Source organism: Rattus norvegicus, chromosome 3, assembly GCF_036323735.1.
Source record: "Rattus norvegicus strain BN/NHsdMcwi chromosome 3, GRCr8, whole genome shotgun sequence".
Taxonomy (NCBI): Eukaryota; Metazoa; Chordata; class Mammalia; order Rodentia; family Muridae; genus Rattus; species Rattus norvegicus.
This window is the reverse complement of record NC_086021.1, coordinates 166388976-166401791: the sequence shown is the minus strand read 5'-3', so window position 1 is coordinate 166401791 and position 12816 is coordinate 166388976. Positions and strand designations below refer to the sequence as shown.

At 45.8% G+C, this 12816-nt stretch overlaps 1 protein-coding gene across 3 annotated transcripts in view; it reads right to left on the bottom strand.

Annotated features, from left to right (window-relative positions):
• Positions 1-12816, bottom strand: part of Rpn2 (ribophorin II) — a 47318-nt gene that overhangs the window by 7481 nt on the left and 27021 nt on the right. For all 3 annotated transcript variants that reach the window (XM_006235379.4, NM_031698.1, XM_039105815.1), the window contains 4 exon segments: positions 7045-7136; positions 5064-5178; positions 2927-3121; positions 1635-1721 (listed from right to left, as the gene is read on the bottom strand). In XM_006235379.4, the coding sequence (XP_006235441.1) occupies positions 1635-1721; positions 2927-3121; positions 5064-5178; positions 7045-7136 (489 nt within the window).

The window sequence follows — 12816 nt, the reverse complement described above, 5'->3', positions numbered from 1 at the left end:
TTTGGCCTGATGCTATTCTCTGATTCCAGGTGTCTGTGCCCAGGACACTCTTCTGGTTCCAGCCAGTATATGCTAACCTTTCTCCTCAAAGACGCTTTGCCTTTAGAGGCAGGAGAATGCAGACCACCCAGGGACACCTGGCTCTGTCAGAAAGAAGGCTCTGGCCTAGGGATGGCTTGGCTGTTACACCCAAGGACACCAGACTTCAAAAATGTTCCTGGGTTCCTAGGTCATGTTACTGCCCTGCCATATCTGACCAACAGTAACTGCAACCCCTTTAAAACCCACCAGGGCCTCATTACAGAGGGTCCACCCTAGCTCACTCTTTCCCAGTCACAGCTCTAGAGATCATCTGGACAGCCTCCTTCACCAGTTCTGTTTAACTTCTAGAGTCAAGTCAGAAAACTGGAGAGCTTGTCTCTGAGACGTGTTTCATCTTTTCCTGAGCAATCAGACACTGAATTCTGAGCAGCTCACCTCAATGCATGGGATAGCAGTAGTAGCAATGCACTAGGAGTCCACAGAATATACTTGGCCCTACACGATGTTTGGCTGTGAGACTAGTGGCATGATACTCTGTGCCTCAGTTTCTAAGAAAAGAAATGGGAGTAGGGAGAGCCATGGTCACTCTGGTAGGCTTGAGAAAGATCCTGTGAGGGGCAGATGAGCTGTGACCCTGTACACCCCCATCTTTGCAAGTATAAACTATGGCCTCTCTCCTACTTGCCAATGAGCAGCCAGCCCAGCTCCAGAGGGAAGTAGCTCTCTGCTGAGGCTGCAGTCCCCATGTCCTCACCGGGGCTCCTAGTGCTGTCTGTCATGACTGCCTGCACCTGCTCTATCCTGCAGCTCACCCAGCCCCCTTCCTTGTCAAAGAAAATCCTGCTAATCCTAAACGATGCCACAGAACATGACATGGACTTAGAAAGAATCCCTCTCCCTGCCCTTTGAGGCCGTTCTTATTTTATGGCGGGGAGCCTAGGATCCTCTTGCCTCAGTCTCACCAATGTTGGGATTACAGGCGTGGGCCACCACACCTGGCTATCACTCAGCATGTCAGCTGAGCAACGAGAGCAGATGCTTCTCTTTTCACACTTCCCTCTCACCACTCATTCAGAAGTGGGCTCCATGCTGCTCCTATGACTGAATCTCCCCACCACAGACAGAGCAGTGCACTGTGGGACCTATATCACTTCCTTGACAGCACTGTTTATTCTATGAAGGGTTTCAGAGACATTCAAAAGCCTTTCCTTACTTATCTATTTTGGTCCTCATAACCTCTGAAGGGCTGGGCTGGGCTGGGCTTGCTTATTTTTCGTCACAAGGAAGGGGAGTGGCTTGAGAATCTGCCCAGGGCAGTGAAGCCCTATCCAGTGAAGGGATAAGAGCGAACCCTACTCATGTCTCAGACTGCCCAGGGGTGTCTGGGATCTAGTGCCATCTGTGCTGTGCTTTCAGCTGGAAGATGGGACCACTAACTTGCTCTGCCCAGTTTCCAGAGTGGTAAGGTTCACACCATAAAGCCCCACATGCAAATAGGCTGAAGGGCCAGAGCCACAGCCCAAAGTTTGCAGTTTTCTCTCCCTGGGTCCATTTCAACTCTAGGTTTAGTAGATAACACCTTTGGACTTTACCTGAATTTCCTGTTTTGGGGTAAAAAGGTTCTGGGACAGCACAGTGGAGGGAGCTTCTTCTTCAGGGAACTTGATAACCACATCAGCCTGAGAAAACAAGACTAGTGTTAGAGGTCGAGGTAAGATGCCAAATCAAGCCCACGACTGAAAAGGCTCTCCAAGTCCAGTCACTTCTCATCCATTAGCAGACAAACGGAAGTAATGAAAATTACTCAAGAACAAACCCAGCATCAGCCAAAAGTGCCTTTTAGAGCAAGGATTCCAATTTCCTACTAGCATAATGGGCAAGCCCCCTAGAGCTGCGTAATACAGAAAACCCCAGTTGGTATGCTGGCTGCTCCAGGTGCAATCAAGACACTGCCAGGTATCCCTGGGACGTGTGATTTAATCACATTAAAAAAAAAAAAAAAAGATACAAAACTATCAAGTCCAGGAAAGAAAAGGGATCTTGAAAGCAGCAGGAGAAAGAGGCTGCTCGTTCATCCTGCATGGGCAGTCCTGGGACTGTGCTAGCTGCCCTTTGCCACTTCCCAAACCCATCACCTCCCGCTCCCTCATCACACTAAAGGCTCAGAAGCCTCCTGTCTCCGTGAGACACGCTGAGCTTCTCTGGAGGCAGTTCCCTCACATCATGCCCAGATACTAGTCCAAGAAACCCCATGGTTCCTTACTTAATCCCTTGCTCCAAAGCTGTGTTTCATGTTTCTGTCATGAGAACTATAAAAACAGGAAGGCAGGGGTTGGGGATTTAGCTCAGTGGTAGAGCGCTTGCCTAGGAAGCGCAAGGCCCTGGGTTCGGTCCCCAGCTCCGAAAAAAAGAACAACAACAAAAAAAAATATATGTATATATATATATATACATATATATATATATACATATATATATATAAATAAATAAAATAAAAAAATAAAAACAGGAAGGCCTATAAGGGAGAACCATGAAGCCTGTGGTAGAATCACATAACCGCTGGACATTATTAACTAGTACCCTGCACACCCAGTTCACTCCCTGCCCTGTTCTTCCCCTGGCTATAACAGATCAAAGGCCAAGTCTATATTTATCCATCTATGTATGACTCAGTGCCTTGACAGAACCAGAAAACCTCTTTCCGATGAAATAATTATAGAAATTCATGGGAAGTCTATATTTTGTTCGTTTGCTTGGTCAGCACTTACTAGGCATCTCCTCTGTGCTGAGGCCTCAGTGTGTGACCCTCTGTCTCACTGTAAGGCTGTCCCTGTGCGGTGCGGCAGCACCACAGCCCTCACCTAGATGCCTCTCAGGCACGTACCACGTTCCAGAGGATGGGGTTCTTCAAAGTGGCGTCCCCGATGATTAGGTAGAGTGTGTAAGTGCCAGAGGCAGAGTCGAACTCAATCTTCCTTTCAGAGGTGTCCAGTTCAAACTTATACACATTCTTGTTATCCGGCTCAGCAACAAACACCACTTCCTGGCCAGTCTTCTGGTTATGAAGTCGAACAAATGTCTGGAGAGAACAAGAATCCCAACTGATCAGAGGGCCCAACACTGAGTCAGCCAGGAATAGAGTTCTACTCTTCTGTCACAGTGAGAGCTCTGGCTCAGGCAGATCTGCTCCTCAGAGGGGAAGGAGCAGCCATCTGACCCTAGTTCCTACCCCAGGGACAACTTTCTGCTCAAATAGGAGGGAATCTTGACTTAGCTGTCCAGCAATGCTCAGCGACTCGGAGGCTGAACGCCCAGTGTGAGCATTTGCTCTCCTGCCAGTTCTGGCCACTCTGCTGCCCAATTAACTTCACCAGAGTGAAGAGAGGGAAACGAGGTGGGACAGCACGAAGCTCACTCTCAATTTCTAGTGTTTCCAGCTCAAGATGTAGCAGTGGAGGCTCTGCTGTCAATAACAAGGCAGAGTTCTAAGGGGACAGAGCTACCTGGTGTCACAGAGAACCTGGCTCTGAACACAGCAACCGGCTCCACCACTTAGTAACTGAGTAGGTCACTTAACCCCCTTGTACCTTGACGTCTCCATCTTTAACAAAAAAATATTAACTATGTCGTGCCTGTGTGCATGAAGCGCAGAGCCTGGGAGGTAGGGCCACTGGACCACTAGCCACTGTAGCTGCCCAGCCTCAGTACAGTGGCTCTGGGTATGGGCAGTTATGGCCTAAGAAACTAAGGTCTTGCCAATGTGCTTTAGACCTGCAACAAAATTTAATATCCACACAAGGCTTCCCTTTCAAGGGCTTTAAGGCAAAGAATTCAACAGATAAGTGGTTGGCTCCAATTTATCGAAGGCTAGAGCATTAAATGAGTTGCCATAGCAACAGTTAGTGCTGGACCGGCACACAAAGCATAGATCTCATTTGTGAGTCCAGGCATCAAGCTATTGAGGGAAGGGAGCCCACAACGCAGAGCGTCCTGACTCCAGCAATCAATCTTGCTCAGGGGTGGGGAGAGGACGCCTGTCTTCCACCTGTACTGCACACTCAACTGCAAAATGTCCCAAATCACAAAGGACCTGGGAGAATCCAGACAAAGCCCCATTTCCTTACATTATCGTCCTTACCCACCCACCCCCCCTGCCCTCCCCTGATTTAGTCTTCTCACTTCTTTTCATTTTCTTCCTCGTGTGATGTGGCTGGGAGAGAACTGGGAAATGCTGGGCGGCTGACGTGCACAAGTCCTGGCTGAGTTACCTGGACTTATTGATGCAGCCAGGGCTGCTGAGAGGCACAGGTGTACACAGCACCTCTGGCCACAGGAAACGGACTGCGAACAAACACACTTCTGCAGCCATGGGCGCTTGCTAACATAGAGTACAGGACACCAAGCAAAGTCCACCAGCTCTGACGATGTCCGTGTTTCAGCACTCAGAATATTTACCTAACCACATATGTGACATGGTCAAGGAGAACTGAGAAAGACTAGAGAGGTGGGAAGCTAGGAGAGGTGTCTGAGGACAGCTATTCCTGGGGGAAATGGTTTGAAAATCTTCTTAGCGCCTTTAAAAAACACACTCTTGTGTGTGAGAGAGAGCGGTCTGTGCACAGGAATGGACATGGACGGTAGCGTGTGAGAAAGAGCGGTCATAGGAGAACAGCCACACTGCCAGATGGCCACAGCAGAGCTACACAGAATACGGAGGAAAAGCATATTTCTCTAGGGAACTTGAGCTTATCTTCCTGCCTCACTACCTAATGCTCCTATGACTACACATCTGAGCTGCTGAGCTGAGCTAATCTTTTTCCTTTTTCTAAAACCGTGTGTACTTCAGTCAGTGGGTCACAATCTCTACAAAGGGAGAAATGGGACATGGGACAAGCTGACCGGACTGTCAGGGTACAGTCAGGCTCTGCAAACAGGAGTGTGCCATTCGCATCTGTGTCAGAGCACTGCTCCGGTGTACATTCGATTTCCGGACAGGAGAACAACAGGGACCGCTTCCTGACCTGGTGAGGGGTGAGCTCCGCACCGGTGTTCACATCTACCAGCTGGAAAAACAGGGCGAAGTTCTGATGGCTGTCTGCGATGAATGTGCCCTTGGCTTTGGCTGGGTAGGTCACCCTGAAAGAGATTATTTCATATAAATATCAGCCAGTCGTCTCATAGCATCTCCCTGTCTGAAAACAGGGACAACACAATAGCCCAACCAGTCCCTGTCCCATTTCACCACTCCATGGTGGACAACTAACATACGAAAATATCTGCGGCCTAGAGGCAAAGTAGATTGAGCGCTGTACTGAAGAGGCACTTTCTTTTCTGTCTTTGTTTTATTTGTTTGCTAGGTGCTAGAGCTAGAACTCAGGGTCTCATGCATGCCAGGCAAGGTCGACCAGAAAGGTTGACCAGACCACTAAGCTTACAACCTCAGCTGCAGGCGAGGACTGAGAAAAGCACAGAGAAACTTTGAAACAGGGTCTGGGGAAACGCTCTATGAGAATGTATAACTATACCTCCAAGCCTCACTTCAATGACCGCTGATCTTAACTGGCCCAGCTCAGGTGCAGGGAGCCTATGTGCACACCACAGAGCTGGCAGAATGCAGAGGGACAATCACGGGTTGATGCCAGCAGTAGTGAGGCTGACAGGAGCAGAGGCTGGGGTGCAAAGCAAAGAAGGGGTGCTGGGCTTTTTCTTTTTATGCATTGTTTCCTGGACTGCCTAGATTTATTTTTCTGCTGTGAAACTGGCTTTAAAAAGACATTTGTTTGAAAGGCAGACCTGATGAGGAAGGCTGTGTTTCCATAGAGCTCTCCTGGGACTTCAGAGGAAGGCAGCCAAGGAGCAGTGACCGGCTACAAAGCTCTCACCTGGCTTTGTTATACACTAACTTTGCAAACCACGTTTCCAGACACTACTGTAGAGCATTCTCAATAGTGCTCTTATCCCCACTCTCACCGCGGGGACACAGAGTCCAGCTCCAGTGACTCACAGGGAAGAGCTTGGCTTAAGCTTGCCTTGCCTTCAAACCAGCTTCAGGGTCACCTGCCTTGTCAAGAGCCCCTCCATCAGAGTAAAGTTGAGATCTGAACTACACCAAAGATATAGACAAGCTACTCCCCACTCCTCCCCAGACAAACAGCAGTCTAGGTGATACTGGTGAACAGTCTTCACAGGCATCCCAGCCAACCCTGATCAAATGTTAATGGCTGCCGGTCACTTCAGCACCACATGTATTAAAAACCTGCCATGCACGATACAGGATACAGAGAGTATTATCATGACTCTCGTGCAAAGGTAGTATGCAAATTTGAAGTGTTCCATACTTTTATGTTAGAAATGTTAATGGTTCCCCTAAGAGTTCGTACTTAAAGACAAAACAAAACTCTGAAGCTGTGCCTCAGCCCCCAGGAGCTCCCATGTGGTGGAGAAGCACTAGTCCTACAACAGAGGGTCTTGGCCTGTTGGTCACCTAAGACTAGAGGAAAGCGTATTTACCTTACAGCTCAGCAGCAGTAGCAAAACTGCACTTATGCATTATTTACAATATTGTATGTACAATACGAAGAACTCTATCAAAGGGTCACAGCTTTAGGAAGGCTGAGAACTGCTGTTTTAGAGCCGTGTCTAAGGTTTTCAGACTGGGTTCAGCCCTACCACTGGCCAGAAAGGGTTCCTATTAGGCTGTACCAAAAGCTTATTCAGGACTCTGAAGATAAGACTGCAGTAAAATACAAATTAACTCACTGTTTCCTCTGAATTAGATCATGTGAACCTCAGTGGACTCGAGGTTGAGACCCTGAGGTAGCAGAGTTGGCTGAGGAAGCAACCCCACCATGAACGATCTCCACACCTGCACCGTCACGCGGAGCCCTAGAGCAGCCCACTGGAACCACAGTCTCCCGAATGTGGGCGAGAGAGGCAGCGTCTTGGTGTGCTCTCCCAGCTCGGAGGCTCAGGGCCCTCGGCGCCCAGGCGGCACCCACTCACCGGGTAGTTTTGGGTGCGATGCTCTGATCCTTGTCCACAGTGGAAAGATCAACATTGGTGATGCCAACTTCAGTGGAGATCTTGACTCTAAGCTACAGCAAAACATGGGAGTAATTCATCAACTGATGGGTACGAGACATTTACACCCAAAGCCTGTGTGTGTGTGTGTGTGTGTGTGTGTGCGCGCGCACGCTCACACATGCAATCCAGATTCTCCTATATTGGTAGATAAGAAACACCACTGAGTCACATCCACAGACTAAAATTTTCTACTTTTTCCTTCCTTTCTTACTTTTTGAGATCATCTCATATGGCCTAGGCTAGCCTTGAACTATGTAGCCAATGATGGCCTTGCACTTCTGATAGATATATATATCAGAATAGAATAGAATAGGTTGGGATAGAAAGATGTGCCACCATATCCAGTTTTACATAGCTTTGTATATGCTAGGCAAGTGTTTTACCAACTGACATACACCCCTGCCTTAAAATGTTCTTCTCTGGGGCTGGGGATTTAGCTCAGTGGTAGAGCGCTTACCTAGGAAGCGCAAGGCCCTGGGTTCGGTCCCCAGCTCCGAAAAAAAGAACCAAAAAAAAAAAAAAAAAAAAATGTTCTTCTCTGAAAAGTGAATAAAGGCAGGAAAAGAATTCTAAGATAGGAGTCTTCAAGACCATTATAAACCTGGCCCATCTGGCTGGCCACATGGCATTTCCCCCCAGCCCCATCCTGAGCCCTAACAGGTAAGACCTCGGTTCTTATTCTTTACCACACCTCTAGCTTTGATATGTATTTTAAAAAGCAGAAAAGCAGGGGAAAGCGTTAAAAACAAAAAAGTCCTAATCTCAGCACTCAGAAGCCAGAGGCAGTCAATCTCTGATTTCAAGACCAGCCTGGTCTATAGAGCAAGTTCCAGGACAGCCAAGGCTATACAGAAACCACCTCAAAAAACAAAAACAAAAAAAAAAAAAAAAAGCACAGATGATGTCCAGACACAGGCTTGCTCCTTTAGTCAGGCTTCCTGAGTAAGAGGACATGAAACAGGGCCTCCAACTGACTCGCTAAAGACTTCTGTCGTAGGCAAAAAAAGAAACCTTGGTTGTTTCAAACCAGTAAGATCTGGAATCTGCTCTAAGTGCAAACCAGACCAGCCTGGCTCTCCTTTTATAAACATTTCTAAAAAGAGAGGCTAGCTAATGCCAGGAAATACATTTTAAAGTTAGGTTCAAATAAATGTAAATACCCAAAAGATATAGAAAACATGTTAAAAATTTAAGTCTGAATGTGTAAATTATGCAAACCCAAGGCATATTTTTGTACACATGTGCAAATGTATCCATGAACCTTCCAAATATGACAGGCTCGAGTACAACACAAAGAAGTTCTTGGCAAATCTAATCACTTCATTTACTGTCGGGGTCAAGGAAAAGAGGCCCTTACAAATAATGGAAGGAGAGCCGTGGCATTTTCTAAGGTGCCTCACCAAGGGATGACAGCCCAAATGAAGACCAAAAAAGAAAAATTAAAGGAACCCTTTTTAGTAGTCTTTTTTCTTGCTTCAATAAAAAACCATTTTGTGATAGCAGCCTTAGTTATCTGGCTGAATGATTTTTTTGTTCTGCTTAAGAAAACTTGTGAATGTGACAGACATTCTCTCTTCTTATGGATACACAGCCACTCACTGGCAGAATTCTACTTGGCATCACTGCCTGGCAATGAGATGGGAGACTCCCTGGTTATGGCAGCAGAGGAAGGAGAAGTGAGCCATCAAATGGACAAGCCATGGAAAGAACTAAAACCCCACCCCAACCTCCCCAATATACACACACAGGCAAGCCACGGGAGGAACTAAAGCCTCCTATACATCACCACACACAGGGTAGGTTCAGAATTAGAGCAAGCTTTCCTATATGAAGTCAGGTCTATAGAGGTTCTTGACATTTCTATCAGACAATATCAACTGGAAAGCTCAGGCAAAGATGCTGCCCAAGAAATTTGAACAATACATATGGCCAGAGTGGTACACACTTCCTGTCCCCCACGTAAGCCTCAACCAGGCTGCTGGTTCCAGATATTCAACAGAGGAAAACACAAGAGGCTTTGAAAGCAGATGTATAAAACAGACGTGTGAAATGCTGTATGGCAGGAAGCTAGGCAGGTTTGGAGGACTCTGGCAGTCCTAATTTGGGGAGAAGAAAGTAGTTATAGTCTTGCTGTAAACAGTGTCTTCAAATTAACTACTGTGCAGTTATCAGTCACATCAACCAGATATTTCCTTCTTCTTTTTCTTCAATCTTTCTCTTAAGATGTCATTTAGTTTGTAAATATGATCCCCCCCAAAATCCTAAATGTTCATAAATAGGAAACTAAATAAATAATGCTACATACATATTATGAATTACTATGGAGCAATTTAGGAGACTAAGGTGTATGAACAGACAGGAGCTATCGCCGCCCCTGCCTGTCCAGCAACCTAGGAAAGTTCTACCTCACAGCACTAGTGAGCACAGGCAGCAGAGAACTGCCAGGCATGCTGGAGGCTAGGACGGTGTGGTTTTCAGCAGACTCCCGAGGGACGAGCTGGAAACCTCTACTTGTGATTAAAAACAAAGAAAATAACTTTATCAAGTGATCCCTCCACAGCAAATAAAGTTTTTTCTATTACTTTAAAAATAGTGGGGCTGGGGATTTAGCTCAGTGGTAGAGCGCTTACCTAGGAAGCGCAAGGCCCTGGGTTCGGTCCCCAGCTCCGGAAAAAAAAAAAAAAAAATATTGTGTCTAAAGACAGCTACAGTGTACTCATATATAATAAATAAAAATACATCTTTAAAACAATATATTACTTTAAATTATGTGTCTGTGTCTGAGTGTGGCTACTGTGTACACAGGTGTGCAAGTGTCCTTGGGAGCAGAGCTAACAGGTCCTTGAGAGCGGGAGTTATAGGCAGTTGTGAGCTGTCTCATGTGGATGCTAGGAACACAACTCGGGACCTCTGGAAGAGCAGCAGGCACTCAAACCACTGAGCCGTCTCTCTAGCCTCATCTTTTCTATTTTCTTAGCACCCAGAAGCTGTTGACGATAGACTTCTCCAAGGACTGAACTGAGAGGTGGGAGAGACTCAGATTCATCATCACTTTTCTGTACATTGAAAGAAAAGCACACACCTACATGGTGTGTTTTTAAAATTCCAGGATAATCTGGACGATGTGAGACATATATAGTCTTCTGTTGTTGCTTTGTTTTTCTAAGATGAGGTTCCTCTCTGGATCCCTAGACCAGGCTGTCTGTGAACTCAAGTTCCAGCAGAGTGTTGGATCAAAGGTGTGCGCCATCACCTCCCAGCATAGACTGTCTTTATATACATTATTTTTAAATTTAAACTTAAAAACCAATTCTCAAACTTTCGATTTTTTTTCCCTCCTCTCCCAACTCCTCTTGGATCCTCTCTACCTCCCACCTACCCAACTTTATCTTGTTTCTCTCTCTCAAAACAGGCAAAAACAGAAAGAAAACAAAAAGACGTGAAAATGGGAGGGGGACTTGTAGGGAGGAGAGGAGCTGACAAGGGTGGGAGGGGACTAAGAGAGGGTGTGGGCAAGTATAGTAAGAACGCATTATGTACATATATGAAATTGTCAAAGAGTAAATTTAATATTCAAAATAATCTTTTTCTCTCAGTAGATAGACAAATAGATGTTTATGAATCAGACGAGGCTCTTTCAGAGTATCCTAAACACAGCAATAAGGAAGCCATCAAGTTTCTTAACCATGAGCAGAAACAGAGCCATCAAAGCCTGCTCAGCAAGATTCCACTGAACGTTTGTTCTGAAAGAATCCACCTCACAGCTTCCCAGACTCCACAGACACACGGAATGCACGCAAGGGCAAACTGCAGTGAACTCGAGGAATGTGGGTTTGCATTCCTATTTTAAAAGGCTGCCAAGTGACAAGCTCTCTGCCACACAGACACACTGCAGGGCTGTTAGCAAACAGAACAGCTTAAAGCTAACCCGTTGCTCCTAGGAAATCTCACAACAAACGGACTTCTGGAAACACTCATAAGAAAAGCATCTCCATGCCACTCTTTTACAGGAAAATGTAAATAAACCACAACTTTCTCAGGCCTGCTTTAGGCTCTGGTATAGGGTCCCAGTTCTAGTAAACTCTTCCTTCAAACTAGTGTGTGGGGCTGGTCTCCAAGAGGAAAGGGGCCATGTGCCCACTGTAATACAGCTGGGTCTGCTTCACATAGCAGCACACCATCCCTTTTGTTGTTTGCACTGTATACTATATACATACACCCCCTAAAAGGTTTAATCCATATACCCCTAAAAGGTTTAATCCATATGCCCCTAAAATGTTTAAACACCAGGAATCGCGGTCTTTCTGTTGAGAGTAGTAATTCCCCATGTGGCTTATTACTGTCAAAAATGAAGTTGCATTAGAGGCAATTAATGCTAATGAAAGCGTCCAAACTCCTGCCTCCCCTGACAGCCAGCCCAGTGTCCATGGGTACTATTACAAGCTTCCACACGAACCACTGCTAATGCACTCTGGCCAATGCTGGCATCTCCAAGGGGGAGCAAGCAGGACTTACTGACAGCTCTGAGGCTCTGAATGTGACTATTACTGAAATTACATAGTACAGCTATACATATAGCAAGAATCAAAGCACACGCACATGTACACATTTGCATATGGACACACCCCGAGCTCCGACGTGATAAAGTGGATGAGGAATTTTTTTCTGCTTATCCATCCCTGGAAAGGGGCAGGGCAATGACTGGTCTCAGTAAGGGCTAAGGATAGCCACACAAACAGCTGTTAGACAATTCTGCTGTTTTGTGCTTAGTTTTTCCAACAACAACAAAAACACTTGGACAAGAGGCAGACTTGACATTTCAAGAAGCCAAGTGTTACAATAGCCCACAGGGTACTACTGCCTTTCAGACAAAATAGATTAATGCAATTCAATTTTGGGTCCAAAATTGAACCCTTAAATTTATGCCAATCGAGTTCTGACAATGTCAAGAAAATCCAATGAGCAAAGAAGTCTGCCACAGAAGGCACTTGGACAATTGGGTCTCTATGCCCACAGGAAAAAGGCCAGAGGCATAAGACCATCTCAAAGCACATCAGAGACCTATAAAATTCTTATTAAAAATGACTTTGGTTTAGAAAATGATTTCTTATAGAATATCAAAGTGACATAAGAAAACAGATAAACTAAATTAAAATCTTTTGTGTTTAAAAAGACAGCATCAAGAAAAACTGAAGATAACTTACAGTGGGAGAAAATTTCTGTAAATCATGCATCTGAGAAGGAAATTATAGCCAAAGACATATAGAGAACATCTTAAGTCTAACAATAGAAGAGGAGCGTATGGAAGTGGAGGGGTGTGGGGGTGGGGCTGGAGAGGACCTGGCTCAGCAGAGGACCTGGGTTTGATTACTGGCACCCACGTGGCACAGAGTCATCCCTAGCTCCAGCTTCCAGGGGATCCAATGCCCTCTTCCGGCCTCTGTGGGAACTAGGCCTACTTGTTGCATGTAGATACATGCAAGCAAAACATTTGTGCATAAAAATAAATCTTAAACACTCAGTGTTTAAGTGTAAGTACCAAATATAAATAAACGACATGTTTTTCAGTCAGCCACAGAGATGAATAAAGTACTTAAATATGGAAAACATGGATAATTCTAAAAATACTGCATGCTCTAAGCAAGGAGAAATCCAGAGGCAGAAGTTAACGCATTGTGAGATTCCCAATCA